This window comes from Myotis nattereri, assembly GCF_964212035.1.
Source record: "Myotis nattereri genome assembly, chromosome: 1".
In the NCBI taxonomy this organism is placed as follows: Eukaryota; Metazoa; Chordata; class Mammalia; order Chiroptera; family Vespertilionidae; genus Myotis; species Myotis nattereri.
The window spans coordinates 30,537,610-30,554,514 of record NC_138075.1 but is presented as its reverse complement, the minus strand read 5'-3'; the positions used below and the strand labels follow the sequence as shown (position 1 = coordinate 30,554,514).

Sequence of the window (16,905 nt, the reverse complement as noted above, 5' to 3'; positions counted from 1 at the left end):
GGCAGTGGGTTTTGGATTATTTTTCTGACTGGCCTTCAGTACCACATATTACTGTCACATCCAATGGGTCCTTCCTTTTAGTTGTAGAATTATTAGTAGGTACTCTTTAGAAACAAGATAATAGCTATGAGGCATACAACCCTGAGGCATCCTAACTATATAATAAAAGCCTAATATTCGAATTGTTCTACCGGGAGTTCGACTGCTCACTGTTGCATTCACTGATCACCAGGGGACGGCATACAACATGGTGGGCGTCGGCGATGCAGTGCTGGCAGTGGGCGGCAGTGGAGGTGCTGCCAGCCCTGATGGGCCCCGATGAGAGCGGGACTGTGGCAGGATGGTGGAGCAAGTGAGCGGGTGGCGCCAGGCTAAGGCAGGTGTGAGCAGGGGCCCGATTGCCCCATAGACAGAAACCACTGGCAGCAGCAGGGGGCGGGGCCTGGCCCGATCAGTCGCCCCGCAGGCAAGATGGTGGAGCAGGTGATGGGGTGGCACCAGTCCACAGCGGGCCGCGAGGCTGGGAGCGTGAGCTGGGGCTGCAAGCCTGGGAGTGTGAGCTGGGCCCCGATCCCCACAGGCCACCCCAAGGGACCCCACCCATGCACGAATTCGTGCACCAGGCCTCTAGTAGTATAAATAGTAATGTCTTAGTCTGTATAGGCTGTTATAACAACAATACCAAGTACTGGGTAGCTTATACACTACAAAAATTTATTTCTCATAGTTTTGTTTGGAGTCTGGGAAGTCCAAAAAACTACGCGCCAGAAAATTCTGGAGGCTGGTGAGAGCCCTCTTTCTGGTTCATCCACAGATCAGCGCCTTCTCATTGCGTCCTCACATGGCAGAAGAGGCGGAGGAGTTCAGTTGGGTCTTTTTTATAAGAGCATTAATCCCATTCACAAGGGTTCTAACCTCATGACCTAAGCACTTCCCAAAGACCTGGCCTTTTAATACTATCACATTAGGTATTAGCCTTTTTTAAGATACGAATTTTCGGAGGAGACACAGTTATTCAGGCTATAGCTAACAGCCACCACATATATTACTACTTTGTATATATTAACATTAATCATTTTGCTATACTTATTTTAAATGAAGTAACTTAGTCTCAGAGATGTCAAAATAATTTTCCTAGGACACAAAGTTAAGAGGTAGAGCCAAAATTGGGAAATAGGTCTATCCAACTCCCAATGTTCTTTCTCTTCTGATTTTGTATAGTTATATTGAACAGAGTCCACATTTTTGTACTCCTGATCCCATACTTTGATGTTTGTTAGTGCAGTCATTAAAAGCCTAAATTTCAGAATCACACTGCTTGGATTTGAATTCCCACTGTTTCTGAACTTTATGATTTTGAGCAAATTCTTTAATCTCTTAGTGCCTCACATTCCTTATCTAATTTATAAGGCAGCTGTGAAGATACCATGAAATAATGTAAAGCACCTAAAATAGATATCTGGCCCATAGTAAGAGCTCAATACCTGTTCATTGTTGTTGTTCTTATTATTTAACATTACATCTATTTTCTCTAAGTATTTTTTGAACCTCCAGCTAATGCTTTATGCTTTTTAGTTAATAACATTTTATAGGTGATTTCTAGAAGTATGTGTATGATATACTTTATTTATATATATACTTTTCTGACAAATAGAAATAAATTTTTAACTTTATAATTTTCACAAGCAAAAAACATATCCTTATAAACATTCCTTGAACAGCAGAGTTAACACAAAATGTGGAAAAAAGTGTAGAGAAGGGATGAAGCTGGAGCTGTAACTAGTTGAAGACAACTCCCCAAACCTTTCTAACCACAAAATTGGATTTGTAAAAGGTAAAAAAATTATCAATATTATCACATTAAAATTCTTGAAATTTTTCTTTTGCTACTTTTTTATTCACTTATCTAGTCAAAGATACTTACTGGTATTGAACGTTTTCTGTGTGGCTGGTTCTATTCTAAATGATGATTCAAAAGAAAACAGTTTAAATAAACAGCCCTGCTCTCATGGGGCTTAAATTTTAGTAGGGGGATAAAGGTAAAATAAAGAAGTAACAGTGTATATTAGAAGATGATAATTGCTTAAAGAAAATAAAGCAGGGAAGAAAGAAGGAAACCCAAGAAATGGTGATGATGATTGGGTGTTGGAATTTTTAAGTGAGTGGTATGGGAAAGCCTTAAGGAGAATGTGACATATGAGCAAAGATTTGAAGGACATCTGTGTGAGCCATGTAAATGGGTGTCTGCGAAATGAGCATTCCAGGAGATGGAAGAGCAAATGCAAAGGCCCTGAAGTAGGAACATGCCTGGCATATTCAGAAGTGTTATTGGCTGAAGTAAACAAGGAAGAGAGGCCCATATTGTCTGGGGCCTTGTAGGTCAAAGTAATAACTTTGGACTTGACTGAGGTAGATGACAATCCTATTCAACAATTAAGAGCAAAAGAGTACTGACTGACCGTTTCATAGGATATGGCTGCTCTATTGAGAGTAGACTGTAGAGGTAGGCAAGGGTGAAGCAGGGTGTAGACCTATTCAAAGGTTACTGAAATAATTCAGATGAGAAAAAGATGGTGGATCAGTTGATGGCTCAGTGCTCACTCATAGCAAACCAGGGGTGATATGTGGTTAAAAATTGATTAAATGTTTGCTGAAAGATTGGTGGGGAGTGTTAGATAAAGAGAAGAGTCTTTTTTTTTATGGTAAAGGTAAGTCATGACTTTTATTTAATGCATTATAAATAAAACCATTTGCACCAGCCCTAAAGTTTCTCTTGTTAATGTACTAGGTATTTTAGTTTACTTTGTAGTAAATCCACCATTTTATAATTGAAATTACTGATGCTACAGCAAAATGGGAAAGTATCTTAATAATTATTTTATTAGTTTATACCAAGCATTGTCAAATTATGGCCCAGGGGCCAAATCTGGTTCATAGCTTGTTTTTGTAAATAAAGTTTTATTGGAACACCCGTACATACATTCATTTACATATTGTTTATGGCAGCTCTCCTGCCTTTAAACAATGGAAACCCACAAAGCCTAAAATATATACTACCAGGCCCTTTATAGAAAAATGTTTGCTGACGCTTGGTTTAGAATACTAAGAGCTGTGTCAAAATTTTTCTCTGATCTTTTTCCAGCCACTCAGTGTTAAAGTATAAAGATAGAATTTAAGAGAAGACAGGAAATGACAGAGAAAACACAAAGGAAGTGTTCAAATACTGGCACCAATTTAATTTCTTCCCCTTATGTTAATCTCCATATTTATTTATTTATTTATTGCTATAAATATCCACTTCCCCCTAGTCTCTGTAGTACTCTGTGCTGGAAAATAAGTACAGCTGACTGGCTGGGGGTAGGGAGAGGTAGGTTTTTCTTACCAGTAAGACTAATTGTTGATTTCACAGCCTTGATAGAAAATAAAAAATGAGTATTAGCATCGGTGTGAGCATCAATCTTTATGAAGAATTTGACTCTTATGTTTGTGTAATCCGATCACAAAGTACAAAAAAGTAAGACTTCCAATGTTGTTTTCTTTCATAGGTCCATAATGACGGACCTATACTACCTCAGTCAAACAGATGGAGCAGGTGATTGGCGGGAAAAAGAGGCCAAAGATTTGACAGAACTGGTCCAGCGGAGAATAACATATCTTCAGGTAAGAAGGTTAGGTTAAAAAATAAACTTGAGTGAAAAAGAAGGGAAATCATAATAAAATTAAAAGTGAGAGTTGCTATTGATTTCTAGTCATCCTAGCCCTTGCTCTTTTGAGAGTCCTTACTCATTTTACATATTTTTTCAGACTCTCTGTGATGCCTTGAGTGGAATACAAAGATGGCTAAAACAAGGCCTCTACCCTAAAGGGGGCTGCTACTTATACACGCCTGAGCACACACACACGCACATACAACTATGCAAAATTAAAAGGTGTACATTTTATATGAGAAATATAGATGAAATCCTCAATGGAGAAAGATGATGTTAGGGATAGTTTTGTGAAAAAGGTATTATTTGAACTAAGCTATAAAGGATAATTAAGTAGGATTTAGACACTTGAGTGGAAGAGCACACTAGTTGGAGCGTATGATGTGAGTAATGATCCATAGCTGGGAAAGGGCAATATAGGAACCCAGTGAGATACGGGATATTTTCGTTTGCCTGGAGTTTGGGGTTATATGAAAGGAGGGATGAAAAATAAGCTGGAAAAAAGGTAGATTTGGGAGCCAGATTGCAGAGGTCCTTGGGTGCAGGTTAAGCTTTATGTTATATAAGTAGTAAGTGGTTACTGAAATATTTCATTTATTGCATAAAAATCACTTTAACAATAAATAGCAAAGAAAAAATCAAGGTTAAACCCCAAGTTCCAGACCCTTTTAAATTTATTCTCTTCATTTTTTATTGTTCTTTTTTAGTTATTAATATTCATACCCAATCTTACATATTTGTGGGGATAGGATTGATTTACTTTTGATTTTTTTTTCTTCATCTGCCAGAAGTTTTTGAAAGGTTTTTACACATAAGAGTGACATGATGAGAGTGCTTTAGTGATATTAATATGAAATAGTATTTTGGTTAACTGTGTTAGTATTGGAAGAGACTAGAGCAAGGAGACCATGTAGGATATGAGGACCATACAGCAAGTGAGAATTATTGAGCTATGTGGCCGTTTGCATTGGAAGTGAAGAGGCAAATTTGAGAAAGACTGGGAAGATAAAATCGATAGGCCCTTTGAAGTAGTTAAAGAGATGAAGTGACTATGGATATGGAGGCATCATTAACTGACAGGAACTTACAGGTGGAATAGTGTTCAGTGGAATACAATATTAGTAAGTAGAATTCTTCAACACTTGTGTTGAAATTACCATGCCTATCTTTTTTAATACTATTGATGGTATACTTTCTGTGTACAATCACTGCTTTCCTTTTAAGGTTAAAAGCAGCGTACTAGCCAGTGACTGGGTTCTGTATATTTTAAGGTGCACATTTTCTTATACTTAAATAGAGAAAAATAGATAATCAAGTGTTTAAAGAGATCATTAAAAACCAAACTGATCTTGGCATGCTGTCTTGGTCTCATATTCCCAGGGACATTCATCAGAGGTGTCTGTAGAATGAGAAACGCTTGCCTCCTGTAGGGAAGAGGTAATTATATCCTATCAACTAGAACCTCATTCAATGAACTGTAAACAGCTGGTGGAGCAGAGCTATCATCCTCATTTAAAATGGAAATAGCTATGGTTTCTGAGTTTCTTACATTTCCACATTTTTTTAAGTTTTCACCCAACAAAATTTATATTTAAACTATGCTTTGATCATGGTTCAGCTCCCCACACTGTAGCAAGAAACTGCTTTAGTTTTTATTTTCCCTCTTGGTTTTTAAGTGGCCAAGTGCTTTCACCTATAGTGCAAATTTGATCCTTTATGTGCTGATTACTCTTTTTCTATATTGGAGAATTTCACTTGTAAGTCGTGTTAATGCATTAAAACTACATTGTTTTTTTTAAATCTTTTAGGCTATAGCAAAACAGCATTTTACTTCAACCTTAATTTCAATTTCAAATATTACTATTTAACAAATCTTTTATGCTTTTTTTCCATCAGAAAAAAAGAAAAAGTGATTTTTAATATTCAAGAAGACAATGGAAGTCTTAGTAAAAAAAGGTTTCAGAAAAATAATTTCTTTAATTATTTATTTTTGTTAATTATTTAATGTATTCATGGTCATTTTTTCTGTGTATTCTAAAAGTTTTTGAAGTCAGGAACTATATTTTTAACATCTTAGATGTCACTAATGCTTCATCTTCTCTGGATAGAGGTGAATAAGAGTCCTTTCTCCCATTCCTCCCAAATTAAAAATATGTATTTTTAAGGAATGCCTTCTATAACTGGAATATTTATTCCCAGTGTATTTTTAAGCAGGCCAGCTCTTTTAAAAAGAATGCTTTTTCACTAATTTAATGAAATGGATTAGAAAGTTTAATCAGAATAGTGGGACTGTTTATGTGGATTTTAAAGTGATTACATTACCCTGGCCAGTGTTGCCCCTCTCTTTTCCTCTCTCTAAAATCAATAAAAACATATTTAAAAAATAAATAAATTTTTAAAACTAAAAGACAATAATAATTTGTATCTAAGTAGGAAATAATAGGGGAAAGGTACAATAAAAGCAAATGTTTTTAATATTTAAAATCTCTTTGGGAGACTTTAGTCATTTAAGTACCTAATTATATTCCTGACAAATAATTCAAGACTCTATAATTTACTTTCAAGGAATGATTTGGATGGTTGAAAACATTTTGAGAACAATATAGAACTGTCTTTTTATGTAAAAGGAAAACATAACATTCGTTTGAAGAAAAGAACTCTAACACTGAACACTTAAAGAGATTATTTAAAGCCTCTATGGAATATAGGCTTTGAACACAGGAAGGACTCAAATTTACCAGCTTTCTCTAAGGGTTCAGCTTTACTTACTTTTTTCACCCATTAGGTAAGTACAAAGGGCAAGATACTGGATCCTTTGGTTGCAAAGCCAATAGTATCTATCCTATCCCTAACCTTTTAAACATAGTCAACCCATTTGCTTTTATTGTACCTTTCTAACATCAGTGTTAGAGTGTAGTTAACATTCTGCCAATAAAATAGCCCTGTGGCTTTGGGTTTTTCTCTTCTTCAGATCTACCTGAGGTTTCTGGGTTTTTGTTTGTTTGCTTATTTGGAGAGTTGTGTTTGTTTTTGTTGTTGTTGTTGTTTATTTGTTTGTTTTATTTTAAATTTTGGTCTGAATCATCTTCCTCTGGAGTGATTAGAGTGGCTGGGCTTGGGTTTGGAAGTGTCAGAGCTAATAAAGGAGACCATATCTCGAGGCTGTAAGTATCATTGGAAATTGAGGGTTTTTATAGTATGCCACATGAGAGGGTTGACTATGTTTAAAAGGTTAGGGATAGGATAGATACTATTGGCTTTGCAACCAAAGGGTCCAGTATCTTGCCCTTTGTACTTACCTAATGGGTGAAAAAAGTAAGTAAAGCTAAACCTTTAGAGAAAGCTGGTAAATTTGAGTCCTTCCTGTGTTCAAAGCCTATATTCCATAGAGGCTTTAAATAATCTCTTTAAGTGTTCAGTGTTAGAGTTCTTTTCTTCAAACGAATGTTATGTTTTCCTTTTACATAAAAAGATAGTTCTATATTGTTCTCAAGATTTGAGTTCCTATTTAATAAAAGAGTAATATGCAAATTGACCATCACTCTGAAACACAAGATGACCATCCCCATGTGGACACAAGATGGCTGGCAGGGAAGGGCAGTTGTGGGTGATCAGGCCAGCAGGGGAGGACAGTTTGGAGGGACCAGGCCTGAAAGGGAGGGCAGTTGGGGGCAATCAGGCCTGCAGGGGAGGAAAGTTGTGGGGGGGGGGAAGACCCAGGCCTGCAGGGGGGAATCTTGGGGGGACCAGCCCGGCAGGGGAGGGCAGTTTGGAGGGACCAGGCTGGCAGGGGAGGGCAGGTGGGGGCAACCAGGCCGGTAGGGGAGGGCAGTTAGGGGTGACCAGGCTGGCAAGGGAGGACAGGTGGGGGCAACCAGGCCTGCAGGGGAGGGCAGTTGGGAGCGACCAGGCGGCAGGGCAGCAATTAGGCATCGATCAGGCAGGCAGGGGAGTGGTTAGGGGTGATGAGGCTGGCAGGGGAGTGGTTAGGGGGTGATGAGGCTGGCAGGCAGAAGCCGTTAGGGGCAATCAGGCAGGCAGGCAAGTGAGCGGTTGGGAGCCAGCAGTCCTGGATTGTGGGAGGGATGTCCCAGATTGGAGAGGGTGGAGGCTGGGCTGAGGGACCCCCCCCCTCTGGTGCATGAATTTTGTGCACCAGGCCTCTAGTTGTTAAATAAAAGTTGGTTTATCATTTTTAAAAGGGAGCAAATGTCACTGGAAACACAAAATCATAAGTTTTCCAATAAGCAAGTAGCATTATAGATCTGAGTTAAATGTGCATTAAATGTTTTGAAAATGTGGTAGGCTTAAAATAAAGTCTTTTGTTTCTGGATAAGAAGTAGTGAACACATGATATGCTATTCTTCCTGCTAATTACAACAAAAAGAAATCCTGTACAGAGTGAAATTCCTGTGCTTTGTTTTGCCTCCTGTGTATCTTAGAACCTTCCAACCAGTGGGTGGAACAAAAAACAAACAAACATTGAAAAAAACCCACATTTTGATATTTATCTACCCTATTCCAGGGGAACATCATGAAAAGTTGCTTCCCTACCCTCTCTGGGTGCCTCAGCTGTGGAGATTGAGCACATAGCCTTGTCACCACACCTGCCCTGACATAATGAAGGCACCCCTACCTCTTCCAATTGGTATTAGCATTGCAGAGACTTTGGACAAAGCCCACCATTGCCACACTGCAAATTGAGGCAGTTCCCTTCTCACTCCAACTTGAGTTGAGGGAGGGTTAGGATGAGGAGGTAGTTAGAGAAAGGGATTTTTGTGTTTGAAATTCCAGGCAGACCTCTGACTGTCATGCATGAAACTGATCAGAATCACTACAGAAAGAGGTTTGATTGCTAAACTCTCATATAATATACTATTCAGGCTTCAGAATGGCCCCTAGGTAGCCCACAAGTGGGCAGAACAAAATACCATGGAAATGGCTTTTAACAAATAATTGACATTTGAGCCACAGTTCGTAAAAGTAAGCTAGGAATCTAAAGTTTGACTGCCTACTAAAATGGAAAGCAGTGTCTCATAACATAATACTCATCATCATACCAGGAAAATCTTAATTTAGATTAAAAAAATATAATCAGCAGACACCACAGTGAGATGAGACACAGATGTTGGAATTACCTGACAAGAATTTTAAAGAAGCTATAATAATAAAAATGCCCCACTAAGCAACTGCAGAGTTGGAAAAATTAAAAAAAAAAAGAAAGTTTCAGAAAAGAAATAGATACAAGGAAAAAAAAAAGAAAATTTTAGAACTAAAAAATACAATAACCAAGGTAAAAAATTGTCTCATAGTAGAATAGCTATGACAGAGGAAAGAATTGGTGCCCTTGAAGTTAGATCAATAGAAATCATCCAGTCTGATAACAGAGAGACTAAAAGTTGAAAAAAATAAACATAGCCTCAGGGGCTGACCTTTGGGGCAATAATAGAATTTTCTTATGTTTGTATCTGGAGTCCCATAAGGAGAATGAAATAAGAGTGAGGATTTGAAGAAATAACTGAAAACTTTCTAGTTTGGTAGATCATTCAGACAGAAATTTAATAAGGAAATAATAGACTTAAATGTCATTTTAGACCAGATTTACTTAATAGACATTTATAAAACATTTCATCCAATACACATTTTTTTTCATGTGTACATGGAATATTCTCTAGAATAGATCACACATTATGCCACAAACAAACCTCAGTAAATTCAAGAAGATTGAAATCATTATCAGGCATCTTTTCTAACCACAATGGCATTAAACTAGAAATCAACTACAGGAAGGAAACTGGAAAACACACAAATACACATACTACTAAAAAAAACCCAATGGATCAAAAGTGAAATCAAACAAGAAATCAAAAATTGTTTTGAAATAAATGGAAATGAAAACAACATTTAAAAATTTAGGGGATAAACCAAAAGCAGGTTAGTAACGAAGTTCATAGCTCTACAGGCCTAGCTCAAGAAACACAAAAAAGTCCCAAATAAACAATCTAATTTTACACCTAAAAGAACTAGAAAAAGAAGAACATACAAATAGAAGAAAATAATTAAGATCAGAATGTAAACAAATGAAATAGAAACTGAAAAACACAATTAAAAAGAACAATGATACTAAGCTGGTTCTTTGAAAGGTTCAACAAAATTGACAAAACTTAAGCCAAACTTATTCAGAAAAAAATAGAGAGACCCCAAATAAATAAAATGATAAATGAAAGAAGAGTTTACAACTAACAAAACAGAAATACAAAGAGTTATTAAAGAATACTACAAACAATTACATGCCAACAAATTTGACAATCTAGAAGAAATGGATACATTTCTAGAAGCATATAACCTCTTAAGACTGAACCAGGAAGAATTAGAAAATCTAAACAGACCAATTATTATCAATGAAATTGAAGTGATAGTCAAAAAACTCCCAACATACAAAAGTCCAAGACCAGATGCCATCACAGCTTACAGGTTTTATAAATAATCTATAGGTAACATCACCCTTAGTGATGAAAGACTAAATGCTTTTTCCCTAATATTAGAAATGAAGCATGGATGACTACTATCACCACTTCTATTCAACACAGTATTGGAAATTCTATGCAGTGCAATAAAACACGACAAAAGGAAAAATGGCATATGTACTAGAAAAAAAATTCCTATTTGCAGGTGGCATGATTGTCTACAAGGTAAATCCCAAGTAATTTACTAAGCAACAATAACTACATGACAATAAACTCATAAAGCAAATAAGTGAATTTAGCAAAATCACGAGATATATGATCAGCACACTAAATCAATTATGAATTGACATCCTAGCAAGAAACAATTAGGCCCTGGCTGGGTGACTCAGTGTGTAGACAAGTGCTATAAGTACCAATAGTACCCCGAAGAATAGCACTTTGCAGAATGGAAGAGCTGGCAAAACAGTATAAATTACTCTGACTTTTATTTAAAACTAGAGGCCCAATGCACGAAATTCATGCAAGGGCCTTGACCTCAGCCCCCGCCCACCACTGCTGCAGCCAAGGGCCTCTGCCGCCTCTGCCATAGCCCCCGCCCACTGTGCCTTTGTCTGTAAGAATGGACGTCCAGTCTAATTAGCATACTATGCTTTTATTAGAGGCCCAGTGCATGAAATTCATGCATGGTCGGGGGGGGGGGGGGGGCGTTCCTCAGCCCGGCCTGCACCCTCTCCAATCCGGGACCCCTCAGGGGATGTCCAACTGCCGGTTTAGTCCCGATCCCCTAAACTAGTAGTTGGACATCCCTCTCGCAATCTGGGACTGCTGGCTCCTAACCGCTTGCCTGCCTGCCTGATCGCCCCTAACTACTCTGCCTGCCTGCCTGATCAACCCTAACTGCCTCTGCTTGCCTGATCCCCTCCTAACTGGTCCCCTGCCAGCCTGGCTGCTCCCTAACTTCCCCCCTGCCAGCCTGGTCACCCCCCAAATGTACAGAAGGAAGTCGGACATCCGGAAGATGTCTGATCGATCCAGTCTAATTATCATATTTCCCTTTTATTAGTATAGACTAGTGGCTCAGTGCATGAAATTCGTGCACGGGGGAGAGAGGGTGTCTCTCAACCCGGCCTGCACCCTCTCCAATCTGAGACCCCTAGGGGGATGTCTGACTGCTGGTTTAGGCCAGATCCCTGTGGGATTGGACATCCCTCTCGCAATCTGGGACCACTGGCTCCTAACCGCTCACCTGCCTGCCTGCCTGATCACCCCCAACTCCCCCCACCCACCGCGCCAGCCTGCTTGCCCCAAACTGTCCCCCAGCTGGCCTGACTGAGCCCAACTGCCCCCCCCTCCCGCCCCCCGCCGGCCTGCTCATCCCCACCTGTCCCCCCTGCTGGCCTGCTTGCCCCCAACTGCCCCCCCCCACCAGCCAGCTCACTCCCAACTGCTCCCCCGTGCCAGCCTGATCACCCCTAACTGCCTCTTCCTTGGCCCCACCACCATGGCTTTGTCTGGAAGGACATATGGAAGGCCTCCTGGTCTAATTAGCATATTACTCTTTTATTAGTATACTAGAGGCCCGGTGCACAAAAATTTGTGCACTCGGTGGGGAGGGGGTTCCCTCAGCCCAGCCTGTGCCCTCTCGCAGTCTGGGACCCCTCGGGAGATAATGACCTGCTGGCTTAGGCCTGCTCCCGGGTGGCAGAGGGCAGGCCTAATCCCTAGGTGCAGCCCCTGGTCGGGCTCAGAGCAGGGCCGATGGGGAGGTTGTGATGCCACCCTCAGTCACGCTCAGGGTAGGGCCGATTGGGGGGTTGGGGCACCGTCCCCTGTCACACTCAAGGCAGGGTCCATGGGGAGGTTGCAGCGCCACCCCCTGTCACGCACAGAGCAGAGCCAATCGGGGGTTGGGACACTGCCCCCTGTCACTCACAGAGCAGGGCCCATCAGGGGGGTTGGGGCTCTGTACCCTGTTATGCACAGAGCAGGGCCAATCAGAGGGTTGGGGCACCGCCCTCTATCACCCACAGAGCAGGGCCGATCAGGGGGCTGGGGCGCCGCCACTCTCACACTCAGGGCAGGGCCGATGGGGAGGTTATGGCTCTACCCCGTCACACACAGAGCAGGGCCCATGGGGGGGTGGGGTTGGGGCGCTGCAGCCTGTCACACACAGAGCCGCAGGGTGATCAGGGGGTTGGGGAGCTCCCCCCTATCAGGCACAGAGCAGGGCTGATCAGGGGGTTGGGGAGCCTTCCCCTGTCTCGAACAGAGCAGGGTGGATAGGGAAGTTGTGGCCCCGCCCCCTGTCACACACAGAGCTGCAGGGCGATCAGGGGGTTTGGGCGCTGCCCCCTGTCACGCTGATCCCGGTGCCGGGAGGCCTTGCGGCTCCGCTGATCCCAGTGCTGGGAGGCATATTACCCTTTTACTATATAGGATAGAGGCCTGGTGCACGGGTGGGTGCCGGCTGGTTTGCCCTGAAGGGTGTCCTGGATCAGGGTGGGGGTCCCCACTGGGGTGCCTGGCCAGCCTGGGTGAGGGGATGATGGCTGTTTGCAGCTGGTCACACACCCTTCAGGGTGGGGGTCCCCACTGGGGTGTCTGGCCAGTCTGGGTGAGGGGCTGAGGGCCAGGGTGGGGGTGACTGAAGCTCCCAACCGCTCCTTTTTTTCTTTCTTTTTTTTCTTTTTTATTCTGGGCCAGCTTTAGCTTTGAGGCTTAGCTCCAGCTCTTAGGCCTCCGCTGCTGAAAGTAGGTTTCTCGCCTTTGCTTACAATGTTGCGATCCTGCTGGCTGAAGCCCGCGGACTAAAGCAGGTTTCTGGGGTTTTGTTTAGCTTCTATATTTGTTACATAGTTGCTTAGAGTTGCAGCTCAGAGGCCTGCAGCGGCAGGCGGGGAACATTGGAGTCCTCCGTCACTGAAGCAAGCAAGCCTCATGTTAGTTTCAAGCTGCCTGGCTGCCGGCCGCCATCTTGGCTGGCAGTTAATTTTTATATTGCCCTGACTAGCCAATGGGAAGGGCAGCAGTCGTACGCCAATTACCATGTTTCTCTTTTACTAGAGAGGATTTTATTATAGATAACAAAACATCTGCAGCAGCCTCTGCACAGGAGCAAAGTTTCAACCAGGCTTTCTCTGTTGTATCTGCTATCTTCATCTTTTAAAAAAATTTATCTTTATTATTGAAAGTATTATAGATGTCCCTCTTTTACCCTCATGACCCCCTCCACCACATCCTTCATCTTTTGATACTATGTAAAACAGGGCTAGCCATTCTGGAGCTTGCTTTTACTTTTCTCTTTCTTTCCCCCTCTCCCTTCTTTCTCTTATCCTGTTCCCCATTTTTTTCTCTCTTTCTTCCCCTTTCCCCCCTTTTCTTCTTCCTTTCTTTCCCCTTTTCTATACTACTTCCTCTTCACACCTATTTTTTTTAAAGAGTATCTGCCATGTCATCCTGTGTTTTGGTTTTGAGGAAGGAAAACCTACTGGGTCCTGTTAAGTAAAATGATGGTGGAGGACCTTTCTAAAATTCAACCTTAATTTTTTAAGCATGCTATTTTTAACATTACCAGTTAAGCTGGTTCTGAGATCTGGGTATCAGGCTGTAAACTGATAGAGAAAAATTGATGAGATGTGCATTCATGTAGAATTGGCAGAATCTAGCTCCTCCAGTTACTAAACTTTTCTTTTCTAGCATTGGAAGGAGTTTTGTTTACATTAGATTCTTGAACGGGAGAATTAGATAGACTTGGATGCATCTCATTCTTTCTCCGCCTTTCCTTTGTGGTGCATGTGGTTGCAGAAAATATTACCAAGTTTGCTCTGGTGTACACACATCTGTCTACCCTGGGGTAGAAGTTTTTTAGAGACCACCTGGAACACACAGAGATATTGTCTCAAAGACCCTGAGTGGAAGAAAGCACCACATTTATTTGTTGCATTCTACTGAATTCGTAGGATTTTTTTGAGTGGCTTTAAAATATTCAATAGAGACTTCTAGGCAAAGAGCAAAACAGGGCAATTATTGCAGTACTTATGAAGATAAGCTTTCCTTCTCTGTAACTGTATAGTAACTATCTATCTTTGCTTCATCGGTCAGGACAACAGTCTGTAAACTATGTATCTTGATATCTTTTCTCCATTAAGTTTTCACGCTTAAAGGTTTATCAATACCCACAGGGAAATGATTTCCTAAAGCACTTAGTAGCTTACTTGTGCCACAGCTATTGTGTTGTCCTTACTATTTGCAACCCCATTGTTCTCTGCTGGAGGAGTGGAAAGCACAACTCCATACCATCTTAACTTTGCCATGAAGATTTTCCTGTTTAATATGGTAAGAGACAATAATTTCTGGTCTTGGCTTTTAAAAATAAGAATGCTTTTCAAGGTGTGTTTTTTTTCATGATTATTAACTATGCCCAGAGTCTTCATTTTAATTACCACGATGCAGTACTTCAGTTCTCTTATTTGCTTCATTACCTTTTCTGCTTTGGTTCTGAAAATAATTTTAGAGAAATAAAATCAGATTGTTTCCAATATGCTGACATGCTTTCACCACTGTTGATGAATCTTTTCTTCATTACCAACACAAAGCTAGATATTGTAATTTTAAAAAACAAGTGAAAAAGTGTTTAGTCTTATGATTAGATCAGGCAAAGAGCATGTTAATATTTAACTTCCCTGGCTCATTCCTTTGTTTTTTTCCTGACCTCCTTTGCTTGAAATAGGAGCTATCTACCTAGGGCTTAACTCTTCCCTACAGAAGGAATGTTGTTAGAGAGGAGCTGGAAGGATTCCGAGTTCCAGTTTTTAATCCTTACGTGTGTAAGTTCTTCAACCATAAAAAGATGAAAGAACACATAGGATAAAGCTCCTTGATGTTGGTTTGGCAGTGAAATATATATAAACACCAAAAGCACAAGCAACCAAAGCAAAAATCAACAAGGGGGACTACATCAAATTGAAAAGCTTCTGCACAGCAAACGAAACAATGAACAAAATGAAAAAGTAACTATGGAATGGGAGAAAATAAATAGTTGCAAACCATATATCTGATAAGGGGTTAACATCCAGAATATATAAGGAACTTCATAGTAAAAAAAAAAAACAACCATAATGAAAATATGGACATAGGAGTGGTCAACAGATTATTAAGCATCAATGAAATACAAACACCTGAGATGAACAATGAGATATCACCTTATACCTGTTAGAATGGCTGCTATAAGAAAGACAAAAGATAGCAAATTTGTTGAGACTGTGGAGAAAGGGAACTCTCATGCACTGTTGGTGGGAATGTAAATGGGTACAATCATCACGGAAAAAATATAGAAGTTCCTTAAAAAAACTTAAAACTACCATATTATACAGCATTCCCACTTCTGAGTATCCAAAGGAAATGAAATCACTATCTTGAAAAGATATCTGCATCCATAGGTTCATTGCAACATTATCTACAGTAACCAAGATATGGGAACACCTATGTGGCATACCATCAATAGATGAATGGATCAAGACAATGTGTGTGTGTAAGGGAATGTTATTCACCTGTGGGGGGCTGTTTCTCTCTTCTCCATGTCCCGCATGGAAAAGGAAACAGTCCATTTGCTGAGTGGAGGAGCTGGGGATTAAGAAATTAAAGAAAGACCAAGACGCAGAAATAGATTTTAAGCTGGGGCCAGGTGGGCGCCATCCTCTCTGATGGAGAGGCGGCAAAAAGCGGGCTGAGCCACACAGCAGGTTTATTTTAAAGGCCTAGATTTACATATCTAGTTCCGCCCCTGCCTGATTAACATGTCCAGCCTTATTGGGGAAGCATGTTCCCAGGGCGTGGCTCTGCCTATGCTCTGAGTTCAGCTGACAATAATTATAAGAAAATGCCTAGGTGCCCCCCAGGCGGCCCTCTACATTCACCCATAAAATAGAAGAAAATCCTGCTATTTGTGACAACACAAATGAACCTGGAAGACATTATGCTAAGTGATATAAGACAGAAAGACAAATACTGCATGATCTCACTTACATGTGTAATCTAAATGAGTCAAATGCGTAAAAACAGAGTAGCACAGTAGTTACCAGGGGCAGGAAGGTGGAGGAAATGGGGAGATGTTGGTCAAAGGGTACAAGGTTCAGTTATGTAGGATAAGTTCTAGAGATCTAATGTACAACCTGGTGACTAGTTAATAATACTGTATTACATACTTGAAATTGGCTAAGTTGGCATTGTTTTTGTCTAAGTACATGAAATTCAGTTGAACTAATCTTTTTATTAAGCATATACTACTTGCAAGAGATGCCTGGAAATAGTATGTTTAGCTTATTTTGACTAAATTTTTGTTGTTGTTAATTTAGCCTGTTTGTGCAATGTTTTGGTCTATAATTACTGGGCAGAGAAATGAGGGAAATTACATTGTAGCTGGAAAATTTTCCTCTGTAGAGGCTTTTATTTGTGTGTACAGAAAATGTAAATACTCATGGCAAAAGGCTTTATCTGTGATTTAATTTAAAAGCCATGGAATCAGTACCATTTCATAATATTACATCATTAACTTACAATTACTACTAATTTACTAAGTGAAGGCAGTACAAAACTTCTAAATCCTAGCAGTGCCAAAGTAATATAATAATGGCTGTTGTGTACTAGTCAATTCAAAATTATTATTTTTTTAGCAAAGTAGAAATTAAGCTGGCTTTCTAATTTGAACTATGTCCAATAGTAAATTTCAATAT

General features: G+C 40.4%; 1 protein-coding gene across 1 annotated transcript in view; it reads left to right on the top strand.

Moving 5' to 3' along the window:
- Positions 1-16,905, top strand: part of FUT8 (fucosyltransferase 8) — a 230,396-nt gene that overhangs the window by 163,148 nt on the left and 50,343 nt on the right. The window contains exon 7 of the mRNA XM_081088268.1: positions 3,546-3,660. Coding sequence (XP_080944394.1) covers positions 3,546-3,660 — 115 coding nt within the window. The remainder of the gene's footprint in view (positions 1-3,545; positions 3,661-16,905) is intronic.